The sequence below is a fragment of the Polistes canadensis genome, unplaced genomic scaffold (assembly GCF_001313835.1).
Source record: "Polistes canadensis isolate GaletaPanama2010 unplaced genomic scaffold, ASM131383v1 scaffold_219, whole genome shotgun sequence".
In the NCBI taxonomy this organism is placed as follows: Eukaryota; Metazoa; Arthropoda; class Insecta; order Hymenoptera; family Vespidae; genus Polistes; species Polistes canadensis.
The window spans coordinates 71,164-92,488 of record NW_014569766.1 but is presented as its reverse complement, the minus strand read 5'-3'; the positions used below and the strand labels follow the sequence as shown (position 1 = coordinate 92,488).

The 21,325-nt window shown below is 30.6% G+C and overlaps 2 protein-coding genes across 6 annotated transcripts; one reads left to right on the top strand and one right to left on the bottom strand.

Annotated features, from left to right (window-relative positions):
- Positions 1-661: 661 nt before the first annotated feature.
- Positions 662-17,529, bottom strand: LOC106790175. 4 transcript variants are annotated; one of them, XM_014754916.1, is made up of 4 exons: positions 17,508-17,529; positions 3,328-3,661; positions 2,025-2,162; positions 662-1,559 (listed from the first exon to the last, which is right to left on the bottom strand). In XM_014754916.1, exons 2-4 carry the CDS (start codon positions 3,607-3,609, stop codon positions 1,038-1,040), a joined length of 942 nt encoding a protein of 313 aa, XP_014610402.1. In that variant the 5' UTR covers positions 3,610-3,661; positions 17,508-17,529; the 3' UTR covers positions 662-1,037. The 4 variants fall into 4 exon arrangements, with proteins under 4 accessions (XP_014610402.1, XP_014610400.1, XP_014610399.1 ...); XM_014754914.1 differs by lacking the exon at positions 17,508-17,529 and adding an exon at positions 8,646-8,744; XM_014754913.1 differs by lacking the exon at positions 17,508-17,529 and adding an exon at positions 8,491-8,740.
- LOC106790177 lies at positions 14,009-17,995 on the top strand. Of its 2 annotated transcripts, XM_014754917.1 has the most exons (5): positions 14,009-14,240; positions 14,521-14,592; positions 17,211-17,333; positions 17,489-17,590; positions 17,671-17,853. In XM_014754917.1, the coding sequence occupies exons 2-5, from the start codon at positions 14,521-14,523 to the stop codon at positions 17,746-17,748; spliced, it is 375 nt and encodes a 124-aa protein (XP_014610403.1). In that variant the 5' UTR covers positions 14,009-14,240; the 3' UTR covers positions 17,749-17,853. The 2 variants fall into 2 exon arrangements, with proteins under 2 accessions (XP_014610403.1, XP_014610404.1); XM_014754918.1 differs by lacking the exons at positions 14,009-14,240; positions 14,521-14,592 and adding an exon at positions 16,966-17,027 and having other exon boundaries at positions 17,671-17,995.
- Positions 17,996-21,325: the final 3,330 nt, after the last annotated feature.

Genomic DNA, 21,325 nt, shown 5'->3' with positions numbered 1-21,325 from the left:
TATTATACAATGAAAAAGTAAAAATATATTCAACACACAAAGCGGCTAGAAATAATTCCAAACTATTTTTTTTTATTATTATTATTGTTTTTCATTTTTTAGACGCGATCATTATTACACACTTTTGTCGCAAAATCCTAAAAATCGTTTCGGTAAGTCATAGACGACTACCTTCGCTGACTATATGTTTCTTTTCTTCTATTCAGTATCTTTGGATAGCTAGCCATCATGTTATGGATAGGCAATGCCCAACCTTTCTTTGTAAAGCCAATAAAAATGATTAAACACACAATAATCTGCATTTTCATATTTACCAAAAAGAAATAAATCAAAATATCTTTTCGTTTCATTCGAAAATCATTATAATTGCAATAAGGTGCTGGAACGTTCACTTCCATAATTACACTATTGTTGATCTTCAAATTAAACGGAAAGAAAACATTATATATACATATATATATATATATATATATGTACAAAATGCATTACAATTATTTCTTATATAAAATTTGAACAACTTTTATACACGAAACCCGTATTTCCTCTATATAATAACTAGTTCTTATAAAATATAGAATATACTTAATATATTAATAATATGAATCGTTTGTCTCCTTCAACGCGCTGGTACCTGGCATATGTTTATATTGTGTTGTTTTTCTTTTTTTTTTTTTAATTAAGTAAAATATATACACAAGTATATAAACATTCGAAATAATTTACTCTGTAGGAATTATGCTATAAAGCCAAAAATCTATAATACACTAGATAGATATTTTTCATTAATTGTGCATAGAAACAATTTTCTATTGTCGTAACCCTGTATCATTCTGTTTCTTATAAAATGCAACGTTCTCGACAGAAATGTTCTTCGCGAAATTAACATAGAAATCTTTCAAATCGTTCGAAATGTAATTTTTGTATCATTAAATAACATAATTACACATATTACATTTGAACGAAAGAAATGTCGACAAAAAAAAAAAAAAGAAATGTTCGTTTAAATTACAAGATTAATTAACGAGAAATAAAATCATTCACGCTTCCGAATCCATACAAAGATCGGCTTCGATTTCTTCAGGACTTCGTAGATCAATGGCGAACCTTTTCTTGGTATTACTGACCACATTTTCGGAATTAGCTTTGTCCTGAATTTTAACGTTTCTCGAATAAATCTCAAATGCAGTTGCGAGTGCATAGGTGAGTTGTCTGGCATGATGTTTCGATTCGCAAACAAAGCCATGACACTCGAAAGGTGAAACCCTTCGAAAATTGTCCGTTTCACGTACAACGATCATTGAGAATACCCTGGTATAAACGAGATCTTGTACACCATAAGAAATATTCTCGATCGCGTACATTCTCGATGAATTTGTTTCCTGCTTCCTTTTGTCGAGCGGTAAAAGTGCTACACCTTCTTGAGAGACAACTAGTTTGATCAAAGGCAGCATCGTATTGGTCGGTAAAGCTTTAGCCGAAGTCACCATGTTATCGACCGGTTGTCTGGTATGTTTTATGCCCCAGAGGCCCCTTGCATCGTGGGATCCTAAATATTTGACCTGTAAACATCTCTGACTCAGTTACTTTTGTCCTAGACAAAACAAACGTTCCTTTTCACAAAATATAATATAAACTGATCAAGGATTTATCTCTATGTACGTTTATTACGTCATAATATTTTTTAAATGTTTTAAGCTACTAACACGCGATTTATCTCAACCAATAAAAATCCCATACAAACGCGCGCAGCGTATCGGATCGGTACCGATACAGGTAGATCAATCTTGTTTTTTCTTTAATGGGACTAGAATATCAACGTAAATACGCTTGTTGACACCTATTTACCAGATGAGGTATTACAAACAAGTATGCGAACGAATATTAGATATATGTGGGTATATACATATATGAAAGAAACATGGTCATGGAAGTCTCGAGAGAACAGGTAGACAGGAAATTGTACCTAACACGTACCTGCAGGTACTTTCGAACGAACATTCTAAAGTATTTGCCTTAAACCGTACCTGAAACACCTGCGGCAAATCAGTCGACCCCTCGAACACATTATTGTCGATCGACAGACGAGATAATTTTGTTATCAGGTCTTTCTTCTTTTCCGTCGATGATGACAAATTCTTCATTTCTTCTGTACGATTATTTTTCTATAAATAATACATTTTAATTACGTATTGTGTGAGATTAAATATATATCTATATTATCTTATCAAAATGTGTGTTCACATTTATAATTAGAGAAAAATAGAAAAAATTACATTTCCAAAGCTAGAAAATCTAAGAAATTCATCTGAAATCTGATAACGATTTCCTTTAAGTGCTAGCTCTAATACAACTTTCAATTCTTTATTAAATTTTTGCATGAATGAAATTTTTTAATAGATCTATAAACCAGCGGAACTTGCCGATTATTACAAATTTAACATAAATACTATTTATTTAGATTTTCTAAATAATTTTTATGAACGATTGTATTATTTCGAAATGATACAACTGTAATAATTAAATAGAACATAAAAATAATATAGATTCATTGTATGCACGCGGTAATGTAATAAGATTTATGCATACATGTAAATATACATTAGTGTAAATACGTTTACAAATGTATAACCGAAACACAATAGGAAATAAACTTAATAACGGTAATAAAAGTTAACTGACGTCTACTGAAAGTATAAAAACAACTCATAAAAAGCGAAATTGGTTGGCATAATAGGAAATAATGCGTTACCAATCGACGATAAACAAACCATGCGTGTTAAATGAACTCAAGTAACATACGTTAGTATGATTAACCACGTTTTCACTGACAAGAAGGTAAATATGAAATGAAAATATAAACTGACAGGGAACGTTCACGTGGTACTTGTAATAATATTCAATGAAATTCATATTAACCTAATTATAATCAGATAACGTTAATTACTCTTCGTTTATTCGTAGGGATGTAATATATATATAATTCTAAGATTTCTTAATAGATTAAATTTATATTGTTTTCAATATAATTTAATATTATTAAATGCATGGGTTTTAAGGATACTAAAGTAGAAATAAAAAATAATGGATTTGTTTTTAGATAAATTAAAATGAAATATAAGTTAATTAACTTACAGATTGTTCTTCAAGTTCGTAGGGATGTTATACATATATAATTGTAAGATTTCTTAATAGATTAAATTTATATTGTTTTCAATCTAATTTAATATTATTAAATGCATGGTTTTTAAGGATACTAAAGTAGAAATAAAAAATAATGGATTTGTTTTTGTAGATAAATTAAAATGAAATATAAGTTAATTAACTTACAGATTGTTCTTCGAGTTTGTAAGATTTAGAAGAAGGTTTGACTTTGAGATGATACTCGACGACGTTCGGTATGTTCGGCGTGTTGTTTGGGACTGACGAGGGGGCGGTCTTAGAACGGTCAGGAACGTTGTTTCCACCGCTTCCACTGGCAGCCACAGCCCTCGTCGGCGCTGAAGACAGCTCTTTCTCCTCTTGTATTTGTCCTCCTTCTTTTTCAACGGTTAAAACCTTCACTAGGGCTCTATTGTCCCTTTTGGTAAACCCAAAGTCGTCGTCTTCCATATTGAAGCTTTACTTTTGTTAATATTTTCCTAGATCTCATCTACTTTTCTATCTGAAATTTTTGTGTATACGACGAATTAAGGAAATGTTTAATATATACAAGTATATTATTTTTATCATTAAAATATAATATTATAAATAAATTTATACTAAAATTATTATTTATTGTTGTATTTCGTTGACCGAAAAATTTTGTTGGATTTTTATAGATTACTCTTTGTTAAGAAAAAACAAATTAACAGAATCCTAATATTTGTGCATTTGATGATATTAGATTGCATAAATTCATCTGTTTAAATTTTACCAAATTTCATAAAGAAACTAAAGTGTATATATATATAACATATATTGTTACTTTATAGTATTTTATATATAAATTATATAATGTGAAATATTTATTATATATTTTATTATTTGAAGCAGCTCTTATATTTTATAGAAATTTAAATTAAAGAAAGTTTCTACACGTTCGCGGAAAAAGTGCAATAGCAGCACCAATAGTAGGCACGCACAATTCGCGTGCTCTGCAAAGTGTTCAAATGAAATATTATTCTATTTTTAAAAGCATACGAAAAGGTTTCGAATGTACTCTGTATATATTTAAATATATTTAATAATTATTTTTAGATATAAAAACGAAATTGTTCAACAAATTCATAGAAATAATTTCGAAGCAAATAATTTTATTCAATTCAAACGTCGAAATTTCAGGTATTAAAAATGTTGAACGTATTTTTCAATAATCCATCATTCTATTGGTTAACCAAATGAAAAAGATCACATATGTGCGAAGGGGTTTAGAAAAGCCTTCAATTAGTATTAAAGAGTTTGTAAATAATAAATGTAAAAGAAAAATAAAACGTGAGATTCACTCCACATCGTCGATCATTATTACTATCATCTTCTAATGTATCCAAGCATGAAAATAAAAATAAGACTCAACGTTTCTGAATTACACCGGAAAACAGCTGTTGAGCGGCACGTGTTGCACCTTGCGCCTTCGTTGTTCTCAATCGCAACAACGATCGTTGCATTTCCTTAAGTATATAAGTACATCGTAAATGATATCAAATCAATCTAATTGCAAGGCCATTATCTTGCCCTACCTAATCCAAATTAACGCACAATACACATGAATTTCTCAAATTAACAACTTTCGTAAACAATGTTAATATAAGAACCTTCTGTGAGCTTGTAATATATTTGAAAAACTCCTATTATTTTTCCTCAATCAAAATGAAATTTTATATAATTGCTATTTATGATCCAATGGAAAGTTATGGTTACTTAACTTGCGAAAATATTAACTATAAAGTAAGTTATTAGATTATAAACAAGTGAAAGATAGAAAAAAGGTTGTTGTATGTAACTGACGTGAATACGAAATGAGAGAGAGGAAAGGAAATTATGAAGTCGATCATATTAGAGATGCATGCGAATTATTTATACAACATTTTATTAGAATTAAACAAAAATAGTAGGATTTTTTGAGGAATTACAAACAACAGATTAAAAAAGACTTTTATATAATAATAATATATATTTACATAATTAAAAAAATCGATCTATATTTGTGATTTCTTTATAATTCAACTACGTGGTGTCATAAATATTAATTATAAATCAAATAGTTGACATAATCATATTAGCAACTTTCTTGACTTTATATAAAATATTACAATTATCGAGATAAGAGAAGAAAATTAATAATAATAATAATAAACTTCCTAAATTATTTTGTATCTAATTATAAAAATGTGTAAAAATAATTTAAATAATAATTTTTAACGAACTAAAGAACAAAAGAAGATCAGCGGATATTCGACGTTCGATAAGCGGAAACAGCAAGGAGGGAACGTGTGTGCACTCTTTCAAGTTTACAGGAAGTGAGTCAGGTGACCGATCGTCAGGTGAGGAAGGATTCATTAACGTATTCCGTCGGTTACGTTAGGGTTACGTCCGAATACGTTAAATAACCACACTTGTGTGTGTTGTTGTGCATCGTATTTGGTTACAGTGCATCGAAACAGTCAAAGCAAACTTAGTTCATCAATAAAAAAAATTCAAATGGAACACCTGAGACGAAAACGAGCCAATAACGAAGAACCACTATAATTGAACTTTGCGAATTAAATATAAATGTGAAATATTTCATATATTTCATTTATTAATTAATAATTATATATATATTTCAAATATACAAAATATTATAGCAAAAGAAAAAAATTGTAATTATACTTATTAAAGATCTAATATAAATTATAGAGAGTAAAAATATAAACATTTCGAAATAATAAAATGAATAATTTAATGTGTGTGTGTTTTCTACTCATTAGAAAAAGTAAGTTATTATTGGTATTATTCTTTTATAAAACTATACAATTATTTTCGCGTTAATTGATTCATATTCCTATTATGAAATACTATATCGAAAAATGATTTTATTACGCGAAGTATTATCGTTGTGATTAAATTTAATAAAAAAATGTCAGAGAAAAAAAGATAAATAATTCGAGATAAACTATATATTCACGATTATATTTTTATCGCAAATAAAATGATGAAAGTGCAGTTGTGAAAAAAATAATGCATGTATATGAGTGATAAAAAATGATTTAAAAATTTGATCACATTAATAATATGATATAATATTTAGATCCACGTAAATAAAACTTTAGTTTGTTTTCAGAATACACAATATGTTTCACAAATACACCTGCCAGCCAGTTACAACCAATTAGAATAGATAAAATGCGAACAAACGTTGCGACATATACAACGTCACAATTAGAATATTTTCAAATCGAATCGCCAATTCGTAAATCTAAACGTTAAACACAATTTTAATGATTAAAAGATAATCAAACTAATTGAAACTAATAAAATTTTGTTATTTCGAAATTAGAATTTGGAATGTATCGGAAAATGATTGTTCGATTCAACGTAATTTTTCGATAGAGCTTATCACATATTTTGATAGATAATTAATACGTAGGAATATGATGAAGAAAGAAAGAGATGAAGGTAAAATGAAGCGTAACGGTGATAGTAAGGATAAAACGGAGCGATAGATGATAGTGGCTGCTCGTTATTATAGTTTTCCGTTAGGAACTTCCGTTACGTTTCAACGAAGATATCGTACTCTGTAAGAAAATACCGATATAACGAAGTATTTGTGCTAAGCTTGGAAGAATATTTCCGAGAAGCACGTTTTTACAATTTAATATAGAGAAATATACGTTTGAAAATAGTATGATTAATATCGTACTATAAATAGATATAATAATAAACACAGCATTGACATCAAATAATTCATTTCATATAAAAAAAATCCAGATTACGATAAATTATTTTATAAAAATTAATTATTATATAATTAATAAATGTATTTCCTATAATAAAACGATCGATAAAAAAATATTTCACTTGTAAATAAAAAATCTTGAATCCAACAAAATGTTATTGCATAGTAATAACAGGTAAAAATTATTACGATTCTTGTCAAAATTATTTGGCAAACAAATATTGACGTAGGCGAATCGATACGTTACGATATAAAATTTAATACAACATGGACAGGAAAAGGCGAGATTCACGAAGCGTGGAACTTTGTTTGTATCACCATTGTCAAGTCTGATTTATAACAGACATCACGAAGGCAAATGATTTCCCTTTTCATTTGGAGCCTACGGAAGGGTAGCAAAGAGACCGGAAATGCTCGTGAATGTCAGACCGGAAGTCGTTAGATTGTGTCACGCTAGATCTGAAACGATGCGTGTCACATCCATTCGAAACAAAATTCCAATGCTGGACGATCCCTCGTGAATTTGAATCGATGAAGAAAATGACGTTACCGTTTAATAAAATAATAGATATACCTTACGTATAAAATATAATCGTAATATCATAGAATAATGAAAGTTAACGTTAAGTAACTTCGATTCTTCCACGAATTTAAGTAAAAAATGATATATCATATAAAATCAACGATGAACGTTGGAACGATAACGCGTAGATAATTCTAACTTAAGCCTTTGAATCGCAATAACGATATCAAAGTTTATCTCGGATAAACATTCGATGATAACTAACATGAGTGTGACTTACGTTGAAATCTTGACACAACATTTTACATTTTTTTCATGAAATTTTCAAGATAGAATTGACACTATTCAACGTTACTGATTTATTCATATATCTATATATTATATTGACAATGAACGATTTTGAACAAAAAAATGTAAAACTTATCAACATTTCTTAATGTCTAATTAGAAATTTATTCTCGTAGAAAGGTACGTATAGAAAACCGGTCACACTCTTACTACACAAACGAACACATATTAAATACGTACATAGAAAACATACAAATTGATGGCCCGAAAAACGGTCGCGTCGAAACGACGCTGCTTTCACAAGATGAAAGAAGAACGTTGAAGAGAAAAGTACTTTTAACAGAGGTCCCATCCAGAATGCATTAAAGACAATCTACGAATATAAGGATCTAGGATTCTATGACTAACTAACGTCGCGATGTCCACAAGGACGTTACGCTTCGTGAAATGCAACGCCACGACGACAAAAAGATCTTTTTTTTTCTTTTTCTTTTTTTTCGAAGAAACAAACACTAGAAAGTTCAAGGTTAGACATCTAACTTGTTGAATCTTCGCTTTCTAAGCAACTAGTCGTATATTAGATACATAGTGTTATATATACGTGCACATATTTATGTAAGATTATGATAAACTTTATTTTCAATTTTATCATTGAAGAATTCTATCACAAAAATAAATTATTTTAATATTATTACACTCTTGAATAAAAAAATAAAAGGGTGTCCGAAAAAAATAAGTAATTATTTAATTATATTATTAAACCCACCAACGAAAGCGTATTTTACTTCAAATTATTGTCGAACGATTAATACTTCGCGTTTTTATTTCGAACCGAAGTAAAAACGATTGATATCACCTGACGAGATTAGAAAAAATTGTAAAAGCCAATCTATCTAGGATTCGCGAACGATCAACTCGCACCTGCGGTATGCGCTGTCGCGTGCGAGTGACTGAAAATGTGGGGCAGACCTGAGACTCTCTGGCACACCGTTCAACTTGCTCGAACTGATAAAACCGAACGACGCGATTCTCCGTTACCTATTTTGTTACCGCCTCTGTATCGATACACCTTGATTTTTATGTTTCCCCTCTCTCTCTCTCTCTCTCTCTCTGCGTGTAAGTACATACATGCGTGAGAACAAACGCTACAACGTTTGTATTTGCAGTATCCGATACGGTGTACATCGATAAAATTCTCATGTGTTCTAATAAAAGCACAGATTATTTGTGTTCTGATATTCAAATATTTCTTTTTTATATTCTTAACTATATCGTTAATAACTTTTATATACTTTGTCTTTTTTGTTTTGTGCTTTTTTATAAAAATATTCATCCATTCGTTATATTATAATGTAAATCATTTCTTTAATATAAATATTTATGATAAATTTCTAGGTAATCTATATAAATTATTATATATGAATTTTCTATCAAACAAATCTAAAACTCTTATGAATATAATTACGAATAATAATATAATTCTTATAATATTTATTTCTGCATTTAGTTTTCTAGCGTTAGATTTATCACTACTAAACGAGAAGAAATGAAATAATAAATCTCATTGACTTCCATGCTTTATATACTTATTGCATTGTCGTCATCGTATAAAGAAAGAAAGTTCTTCAGGACATGTCATTTCTTCATAGTCGCTTTTACGCTCATAGGAAAACCAAAATATAATTATTATCAAAGGAAGATACTTTTTATGTAAGCCTTATTAATACCAAGCCATTATTACAAGACAGAGCAACATTTCCTGAGATTCGTTTTAATTGTTACCGCCAGTGTTATCGTTTGCATAATTCAACGTGTCTTTTTTATTACACGCGATATACATACAATTAATCACAGAAATATTCCAACAATTTTTTATATGGAATAATTTATTAGACACTTAACAAACAACTGTGAAATCTTCAAGTTTATAAAGAAATTAATGTGCCTGATGAAATATATATTTACAATTTATAATAAATGTATCATTAAAATAATTTACTCCTAATGCGAATTATATTTATTTAAAAAATTATATAGGTAATAGAGAGTTTTAAGCTTAACATAGATAATATTAAAATCTACAAAAAAAAGTTCATATATTTTTTTTTTATAATTACAAAAAAAGTATAAAACAATTAAGTATAATTCTTTACATATTTCATAAAACAAACAAATTTCTTGACATCTAAAATTCATTATTTCAAAATATTCCAAATGTTTGAAATTAGTCCTAAAAAATAGTCTAAGGAAAGTTATTCGAATATTTCATGTCAGTTTCTCACTGTAGATGTACAAAATGATATTGTCACACACAACTTATATTTCTTATGTAAGATTAAACGACGCGACGCAACGCGTGTACGTTGACGATGCTCGCCCCTAAAACGAAACAAAAGCCGAACAATCGAGTTATTACGAGCATATCGTAGCGAAGTAAATTGCCTTCGTGAATTAGATCGCGAGGGAACATAAACGTTGACTCTTCTTGTCACAGAGAGTCTTGACACATTGTAATTTAATATTATATCACTTTTAGAACGTATAACTTTTCTCTTCGTGCCGTATCTCTTTCATCATACATCACGGATACGTATCTTGAAAATTTGCGATAATAACGAACATTCGAATTTTTTCGAAGGGCTCACAGATAAGACACACAATAAGCCCTTTGAACAATATTTTCCTATAAGTGAATATATTTTTAAAAAAGTAGATACTATTAATAATTTTTTAATAGCATCGAAATTTAAATGAATTCTAAATATCGCATAACATGTTACTAATTAATCTTGTTATTCTTGGATTATCTTTATTTACACTTTGAACTAAAGAAATTTATTTTTAAACCACTCAACGCACAACGATGCGACGTACACGTCCACATCGAGCCGTTGGAAAGTTCCATCGCCATTTTCAATTACAGCAGAATTTTGATTAAGCAGCTTGATCGAAGAACAAACGATGCGAATAAATCGAGATTCGATGGATAATCAAGACTAGGGTGGAATTTTTTAAAACATGTTTCTTACGTGCTAAATAAGATCTATTCAGAGTTATTCCTTTTTATAATAAAATAAATAAGTATACTTGTACATAAATTGCACTTTCGAAAATTTTGATTCTTACACAGTCGTAGATATTATGCATAAATAAATTCAATTAGAATGTTTAAAAGATAAATAAAAATGACTATCTTGGCTGATTTTTCGAAAAATCCTGAATTTAATGATTATTCATTCATTAATCTTTAAAATGTCTTCATTTGTACAATCACAAAATACGTGAGAATAAGTCTCGTTTCTCTGTTCGCAAGAGGTAGGATAGTAGAAAAGATGATGCTCGGAAGTTGGCTGATTATGAAATTGCAGAGCTTATAACTGACGAAGATAATGTGCGAGAAGTGCCACGTAACGTGTCTCTCGTGAAACAGATAATTTAATCGGAAGAGCCTAGATAGAATGAAATTTCTTCAAATTAATCTATATCTATTATCTTATTCATATGATTTTTATAAGTATTTAAAATTCTTCAACAAAATTTCTATTAACGACACTCTCATTATCTTTCATTTTATTTTAACAACGAAGGCAACTTTGTAAACGAAATATTGCGTAAAAAAAAAAGAAAAAGAAATGAAAAATTTGCATTAGACACCGTGGTATATACTTTCTAACGAAATAGACTAACTCGACTGTGATAATTATCTTTTGAAAGACGGAAACACGGTTTTACCCTCCGACATTTTCATCTAGCCCACCACCACCTCAGTTATAAATTTAACCTCGGTATTCGCTTAAATCGCACAAATAATAAAGCGGACCTTCTCACGGCTTGAAGAACTTTGCATTTTGCAATTGCCTCGATAAATCTAATTAGACGGCACCCAAGATAATTTCATTAAATCTTTGAACTATTCGTTCATCCTTCCTGTCGCTCCTATCGTTTTAATTCAAAACGTATAGTTACAAAAATAGATTGCAAAATGTACCGACAATTTGAATACTATGAGATATCTAGAAATGAAAAGTATACATATTACTTAGGTGTACGATCACGTAGCATTGACGTTTACTGTCTACATTCCATACCAATTTGCACGTCAAACTGGTAAGACTCGAAAGAGGTACAATTAAACATCTTTAAATTGATACGAATCGTACTTCGAAAATCCTGACTTGTTTGTTACGCAAATAAACACATTTGATAATTCTTAGCAATGACTGTTCTTCGATTTAACCTTTTTTATCATTTTCTTTAATACAAAAATAAAAACAAAAAGAAAACAAGAGAATAATATGTGAAAAGTTGTTCGTTGTGTAAAAATATATGTTTTATGTAAATAACGTATGACGTTTCTAACTCGATGTTAAACAGGATATTGAGTAACTGCCGAATCTATTAATATTATTATTAGATAGATCTCGAAATGATTTCTCACGTTTGTTATACTTCGGCTTAACTGGAGTAATCGTCTTGTTATGAGTTAAATATAACATAGAAATCTCTTCGTGAGAGCGCCATAACGGTCATCCTCTCAAAACTACTCTCTTCTAAGTATTTCATAATAAGAAATTAGAAATATAATATACTAACACACAAATATGTATAAAATAAAAGACCAAGGTTGCTCGCGTATATATTTCAATATCAGATATTTTTTATTTTACATTTATTATATTTTCATGATTTTTATATATTCCAAAAGAATAAAACAAGTAGAGGAAGCTTCTGTTATGAAGAGAAAAAGAAAAAAAGAAATGGGCCATCGGTCACGCGAGGACGCAGATCATTTCGAGAGTTTGAAGGACGACGAAAAATAAAAAAAAAGGAGAGAGAGAGAGAGAGAGAGAGTGAGGGAAGGATACGATCGAGCCTTTTGTTTCTCGCTTGGCTAAGTTTTAATGCTGATAAATATACTTACTACACATACGATCGTATTATAGGTTGGCTTTTTTCCTCTTACGACCTTGGATCTTGAGAAGGATCCGTTTCAGAGGGATGAGTATTTACCCCCACTCTCTCCTCTTATATCTCCTAGTATTTTCCATTTCGTCGATTAATCCGAAAGAAAAAAAAAACTAATTAACTAGACGTTCGCGTATCTGATGGAAGGAAATGACTGTTCTCGTATTCTTCGTAAGATAGGAAAAAGAAAAAAGAAAATAACATAGTAGTCGTTGATTAAGCAGCATTGAATTAACAATCGATCCTTTTAAATGATGAGAAACTCGGCGGGGTTCGTTTAAGACTCGCGCCATTTTAACGCCTCCGAGATCGGGTTTTATGATTACGTAACTAAATAAGTACATACTATACGAACGGATTTAATATTCACAAGAATAAAAAATAATGAAGAAGAATAAAGAAAAGGTGGAGAAGGAGCAGCGATAAAGGGTAGTAGATCAAACACATTATTATGAATGTTTCCTGAGAATCCGATAATCCAAGCGCGAAAACGTTCGTTCAAGATAAATCATCGCTTATCCGTTTTTCTTCCGTATCCTTTTATTTATTCGTTCCATCTCTAATAATAGAAAGAAATATACGAACGATTTAAACGATCTTCTCTCTTTATTATACGCATAATTCTTTGTAATATTTATGACAATGGCGTAAACGCAAGAGATCTGTGTTGAAAGTAATAAATAAAATACTTAAAATATACGATAAATATAAAGAAAATGATCAATCGTAAGTTGAATGGTGTTCAAGACAAATCATAATCTCGTAATAATTAACGATTACACTGACATTAGATCATTTCACCTATATTTGTCTAAAATACATTCTTACACCATTATGCGGTTACTTTTAAATGAAGAAATAAATCGTTAAAAGTAATGAAGAAAAAATAATAGAATGATTTAATGAAAACGATGAAAAATAATGAAAGAACAACAGAGGTGTACCGGCTGAATGTAATTTCCGTATCGAGAAAACTTGAGGATTCTGAGTGGTCAGGAAGAGGAGTAGGTGGAAGGATATAAGGAGGATGATGGGGTAGGGGAAGGGAGGCTGGGAGGTTGTAGGAGACTCGCGTTTTCACGGGTGTAAGAACACGAGGTAATTACGTAATAAAAGAATCTGTTGCTCCGCAGGAGGGATTCCTCTATATTCCTCTCTCCAACCTCCCTCCTGGGATCTTCTCTTCCTTCGTTCGTCCGACTTGTGGGAGCCCCATGAAAGAGGGGCTCTCAAGAACCCCCCCTTTTTCTTTATTCTCGATCTCTAAAGCCATATATATACCACCACTTCGTGGTTCTGTTCTTTGAGGAAGACACTTTGAAGTTATAGCGTCGTCTTCAAATTCGTTATTGGTGAAACGAAAAAGAAAGAGGGAGAGAGAGAGAGAAAGAGAGAAAAAGAGAAAAAAAGAAAGAGAGAGAGAGAGAGAAAGAGAGAAAAGTCCAGTGTGGCGCAAAGCAGCCAATCGAAAAACAAATCGCGCCAAGATAAATGCCAGCCACGTGGAAGGATATTAAGGACTCCAAGGAGAGATAGGATTTTTCCGAAACGGTTCGTCGGCCATTTGTTTTTTATACTTTGACGTTTATAACCCTTTACGCTTTATTCGTCTTACATCGTTTCAAAATGAATCGCATATTCATTTTAACTCGGAACCATTAAGTCGTCTTTATATATAGCAAAAACTATTTCGTTTTGTATCAAGTTTCATTTTGTGTGCGTGTGTTTCTTTCTATTTTTCTTCTCTGTATAGTTATAATATATTATTTCTTTTTTTTTTATATTTTTATTTAACTCACAATATCCAGTTAAATTATTTGATTAATTATAGATGATTTCGAGATATCAAGTTTTCGCTGCGATCACGCTGCTTACGACTATCTTGTTTTATCGGACGATGGCGGTAAGTAAATTATTAAAAGAAAAGAAAATGATTAGATGAAATAATAAACAGTTAACCACAGGACAGACAGACAAACAGACAGACATTGGATGCGTCTCCGTCTCACGCGTCGTCGCAACGAATTCTCGCGGAACGGTGGAATCTGAAAAGAAAATAAAAAAAAAAAGAAAAAGAAACGATCGCTAGTTACGTAATTTGTCAGGCCCGCGCTTGTCATAGAAAGGGAACGGAATCTCATTTGCGAAAGCAACCTATTATATTTAAAGCGCAAAATTATTATTTTCATCGCGTCTTCTCACGACTCGCTATGCAACAATGACAGTGAGCGAGTAAGCGGTATCTCGCACGCATCTTCCTTTCGGTTGGCAACATTAAGTAATTCAATAATTAATTCTTCTTACGTGAAGAGGTGCTTTCTAGAAAGAACCGTGTCTTGTTAGGGGTATTCAGAATCTTTGAGGTAACTGTGAATAAAATTCATTAAAAAAAAAACAAATGTCTTACTCGTGGCTCGATAACATTTCGTTCTAATATTTGTTCTACTTTTATTTAAAAAAAAAACAAAACAAAACATAACATACGACTTATACGTATAACGGATTTGCATATATATTAGATTTTAGGGCGCAAGTAATTTCCGTTTCCGGAATAAAATTGATATGCTAAAATAGAAATTGTATATACGACTCGACTTTAGAGAGAATATAATACGAACAACGAAAAGTCATTTAAAAATCATCAGCCGTGCAAATAAGTTATTAACAAAAAAATAGAACATGAAAAAAAAAGAAAAGAGAAAATTTCGTTTGAAAATTGAACGACGTTATATTACCGAATGAGTTGTTGCAAAATTGTACGGAAAGTTGAGATAAATAGGGACTCCCATTGTAAACACGAACAACTAAATCCATGAAGTGTGAAGGCTAAAACGTCGCGTGGATCTCGATGCGTGAACGCAGAAAATTTCACCGGATGCGAGGACCACATTGAGAGGAGGCACGAATTTGAGAAGATCGCGAATGAGATTACAAAGAGAATCACCGTTCTGATATAGAGTGAGTCATAGGAGTATTTGTACCACTATTGTCAATTTAAAACAATCAATATTTTTTTGTAATACAATATTTTTAAATTCTTATACACAAAAACATACTTTAGGATTATTCCCCAATTTTGAAATTAATATTAATTTTATTACACAAAAGAGCATTTGATTATAAGAAAATTAAAACTGTATATAACTGATAAAAAAAGTTTGTCTTATCAAATATGCTTAATCATCTCAAAAGCATTATAAGATGCTAGTACCACTTACAAAAAAATAATCATTGTATTTCTATAATATCTTACGTAGATACAAATACCCTTGTTAGACAAAGTTTTGATCATTCAAGTAAAATCACATTTCTTTAATAATAAAATATTCTTTTGCAATCAAATTTATATCAATTAAAAGAATTTAATAATCTGAAAATAAGTTTGTATGTTTAAGAATTTAAAAGTTTTGCATTACAAGTAAATATCAATAATTTAAAATTTACATTTGGAATGTGTATAAATATTTCTATGACATCACTGATGTATAAACGATCATACGAAAGCGTATGAAAAAAGTATCGAATTTCGAAAAATGGTGCTAAAAATCCAAGATAAAAATCCAAAAAATATAATAATACTAAATTTGTTGGATTTCAATTAAATACCTATATACAACCTTGACCAGTTCAGCTGTCATAGCGAAAAACACGATGATATCTTCTCTTCTCTCGAGTTTCAATTGGAAAAGAAGATAATAGAAGAAGCTGGAGCAATGGGGGTACTCATTCGCACGCGAGCACGAGCTCGTAACCGGTAAACAGTAAACAAGAACTCGAATACAAAGGGGCATGGAGATGTGCATCCGTTCGCAAAGAACAATGTAATCCGACTTCCGGTCAAGCTGTTGGCATGTGTATACATTGAACTAACTCCGATACGCCGTGACGTGTCGCAATGATCTCTTCTTCTCGAGTCGATTGCGAAAAATTAGTTAATTAGCTCACCCTCTCGCTTTAACATCTTCTTTCTCTCTCTCTCTCTTTCTCTCTCTCTATATTTTTATCTTTATTTTCCCTACCTCTCACCTTTTATCTTTTCGAGTATCGTCGAGATAATAGAGGAAATGCGATTTATAGCCGTGCATTATTCTCGTCTTGAATCTCTTCAAAGATCCACAGGTTCCTTCATCAATGACGATGATATGCAGCGAAAGTAAATACGTTGGACGTTGCGTTTCGAAAGAATGATAATGATGCAATCCTTCTTATGAGGCTACCTGTGTGTGTGTGTGTGTGTTTTTTTTTTTTACCACACCTCTTCTCGTCATTATTACGAATTTAACTAACGAAATTATGTGAGAGAGGAATTTTGAAAATATGTCTTCTTACAAATTAATGGTATGTGTACGCGCGCGTGTACTTATTAAAAGATTAATTAAATCCTTTCTTTTTTACGAACATAAAGAAGATATTAAAATATTTTTATAGGAAGCTACTTATAAAACATAACGGAAGATGTGTTTCTGTGTGTATTTGTGTGTGTGATGAAATTTGAGATGAATAATCGTATTAAATTTTTAGCAAGTCGATGGTTACACACCTGGTGTCGATTATCCCATCTACAATTCCGTACCATTTGGACTAACTTTTACCTGTGGAGGAAAGTTACCTGGATATTATGCGGATCCAGAAGCAAGATGTCAGGTTAGTATACAAAATTATCATTTCTACAAATAACCCTCATCTCAAAAAGAGAAAAACTGGTGTGTATGTGTGTGTGTGTGTGTGCATCGTAATTTCTTATAATTACATTATTTATAAATATTAGATTATTTTTAATTTGTTTTCTTTTTTTGTAGGTATGGCATTGGTGCTTACCAAACGGTCGACAATTCAGCTTCCTTTGTCCTAATGGCACAGTATTTAGTCAAACGGCACGAGTCTGTGATTGGTGGTTCAAGGTAAATTAATAAATATACAAAATTCATTAATTAAATAATAAAAAGAAAATATTTTGGTCCTATCTTTTTTGTTCTTACAGGTCGACTGTAACGATTCGCCAAGACTTTATGGCATAAACGATGACCTCTACAGAGACGTCAATGGAAACAGGATTTAATATTGTCAAAGAATTTGACACCCGTATATATATAGCAATAAGAGTGTATATTAATAAAAAAAATCTTTTTCTATAAACTCAATACAACAATAGAACAATAATACAGTCGGCATTATTTTATACAAGTTATTGTATTACAACTATCTAACTTACCGACGTGTGTTATAGAATTTCTCTTTTTTACCCCATGTACTACTGTCCAACGATGATTTTAATCGAACATAGATAAACTGATTAAAATTGAAAATATTTCTTTTCCAATGTGTATATTAAAACTATAATAACGTTTTAATATTTTTACAAACAATCATTTTCTTTACTGACTTTTTTAGATATAATAATATAAGTTTTATTTTAATTAACATGCATATGTGTGTGTGTGTGTGTTTTCTTTTTGTCAAGATTCCAATTTTTCAATTTTTGTAATTTAAGTGTCAATTTAAAGTACTACACAGAGAATTTCTCATCTCACCATGAAAGGTGGAGTCGCCTACTAACAGAATCGAACTTCAGCGATTTCTTGGCACGATTGGATAATAGAAAGTGAACAGTCTCGAGGAACGAACAGCTGATTCTCTCACCGCAATCGAAACTTTGATGCAGGTGTTGTTACACTTTTCCAATCGAATTTCATACATTCGATTATTCGAATAACACATTTTTATTGTAAATTAAGATTAATCGTATTCCAGAATACGTTCTCAACATTCTCGATCGTAAAGATGTTACTTCCGTTTTCAATAAGTTCATTTTTAGTATTCCAAGGACGACAGCATCGTTAAAGAGACATATATTAATGTCAAAACAGGATGAAATGGAAATCGGAGTGATTTTTTTCTTTTTTTGATGCATTTTCTTGATAAATTTTATAACAATCGGCCTAAGGCGATGCATAACAAGCCATTAAAAACAGAAAAAAAATAACAAAAAACAGTGAAGCTTCCTGAACTGATAATATCTCGCATATGACATTTGAATAATTATTATATTATGTGCCCATCCGTATTTTAAATAACAGATACTACTCGTAGATAAATAATAATAAAAATAAAGAAAGACGATCATCGATACTCGTCAAGAGATTAAAGTTATCGAGATGTTTGCACGCACCTGTATCCGTTATGAGAGAATTTAATCGAGAGTCGTCTTTGAATATATAAGGTGTTCTAGGATAGTTTCCATAGATTAGTAGTCATGATATCGATAAGAAACTAAGCGTTGATTACAAAATAATTTTAAATTATTTGGAGATGACTTGATCCAAAATACGAAAAAAAGAACTTGTCTCAGTTTTAGCATTGAAATTACGAAGAAACCTTTTACACAATTTAATACTAATATCCGAAAAAATTTAATTATTACATCAATTGTTCGAATAATTCAATTATAGACTAAACTTACATTTCAGCGCTCTCAGTGAATTACAAATGATTTCTTTAGAGTGTGTTTAATCATAAAACTGCACCTAGAAAGTTTAATAGAAACATGTTGGAATACCTTGTATAATATAACTGAGAATAAACAGGACTGTGGGCGTACTTTATGGCTTGTCTATCGACTAAGTTACATCGTAAATGACATCATTTGTGAAAGATTCTCAATTATAAATAATATTATAAAAATAATATATAAATTTACAGATATAGATAATAATATAAAACGAATAATAAACACACAAACTTTCGAACATCTCTGAACTTTATTTAAATTCACTCGAAATTCTTATTAAGTTCAGACTACCACCCTATTATTCCACAATCAATATTAACAATCTTAAAAGATAACGCGAAAAGATCAAACATTTGTTTAACGTTAGAAAGTCATTATTTGATATTTACAATCCTGGCAGATGAACGCAAAATTACGTCTTTTTTCTTTTTTTCTTTTTTCTAAATCTTTTTAGCATAGGTAAAAGCACGCAATAGTGAAGGCCAAGTTACTAGAAAGAGAGAGAGCATCTAAGTCACCTTTTACCTTGCTTTCGTCATTCCTTTTTTTCCATTCTAATAAGAAATCATAAGAGAGAGAGAGAGAGAGAGAGGTTTTGCGGGTAGATCGTATCGCGAAATAGGAGAAAAACAATGCGTATCAAGAGAAAGAAAGAAAGAAAGAGGGAGAAGAGTGCTTCTTTTTTAATGTCTCTCTCTCTCTCTTTGATTTTCTTGTTGCACGTCACATTTGCAAATATCAGGGGCGTGTGTATTCAGAACTGTGCGGAATTCTTGACGATCCCTTATCGAAAGATCAATAGACGTATAGGAACTCATGAAGAAACTTGGTAGTATTAAATAAATAAGAAAAACAAAAAAGATTCTTTTTGAACAAGATAGTAAATGTCTTGATTATCGTTATGAATTCTTAGATATAGATTATTTTTATATGATTTATGTTAATTTTTGCAATAATTCGCATAACTTGATGATAAAATTTATCAAACAATAACAAATTTTATTCTATCTATAAAAGAAATGAAATTATAATTTGACTTTAGTTATTGGTAACATCTTATATAACATAAAATACTATTCCTTATATAATATATAACTATAATTCTCAATACAATAAATACTATTTTTAAAATAAAACGCGCATCAGATAATAAATTTGATTTGATTGCTATTATTATCAATATTAAATGAAAATAAGAAACAAAAAATTGGATCAATCAAGTACTTAGAATCTAATAATCAATTTTCAAATTTTAACGATTCTCAACGTAAGTAAGTAACTATCAAGATGGCTATCGATCGTATGAAAATATCGGCAAAGTGGCCCCCGCACATGTCGTTTGCAAGGCGAGCTCTAGCACGTCCTTTTGTCGAGAGAGCACGCGTTCCACTTTCACTTTGTTTCGATAGATATTCGACGATACGATTATAACGTACATTATTATAAGAGTTTATTCGTATGTGAGTGGGGGGGGGGAATGGGGGAGGAATGGGAAATCTGCCCTGTGTGGTTTGCTCTATATCTCATCCATTCTTCTTATCCCTGCAGTTAAACTTGAGTTTCTTTCGTTTATCGAAATATAATTAATTAAATTAATCGTAATAAAATAATTCATTAATTAATCTAATATATTATTGTAGTAAAATTAATTCGATGATCTTTTTAACAAATTTAATATTACTCATTTATTAAGTAAAGTAATCATACATCTCTGTTATTTTTCTAAATAGTCTCCATTATTATTTTTGATGATTTGCATTCGAATGTCACCGAATGAACGTTAAATCTAGTAGAATATATATATATATCATGATATATTCATTCTAGATTAAAAGTAGTGGGTGGATTATGATTCGTTCGTAAAGTAGCGACGCAGGTGTACTCGACTCGGAATCGAAGAAAGGAGTTTGCCTTTCCAATACAGTCAAGGAACTTCATAAATGTAATAATAAGATTCTACGCCATTGGAGGAATAGAAGTAAGAGTAAAGAAGAGTGGAACGGAATAGAACGTCAATTGAGAAGGAGTAAGAGGACGCCAATGGAAGTCCGAGTTGTTCCCCTCCACCACGATTTTATCCTCGATGGTAGAAAGCTCGACCAGACCCAACGGTGGGCCAAGCGCAACA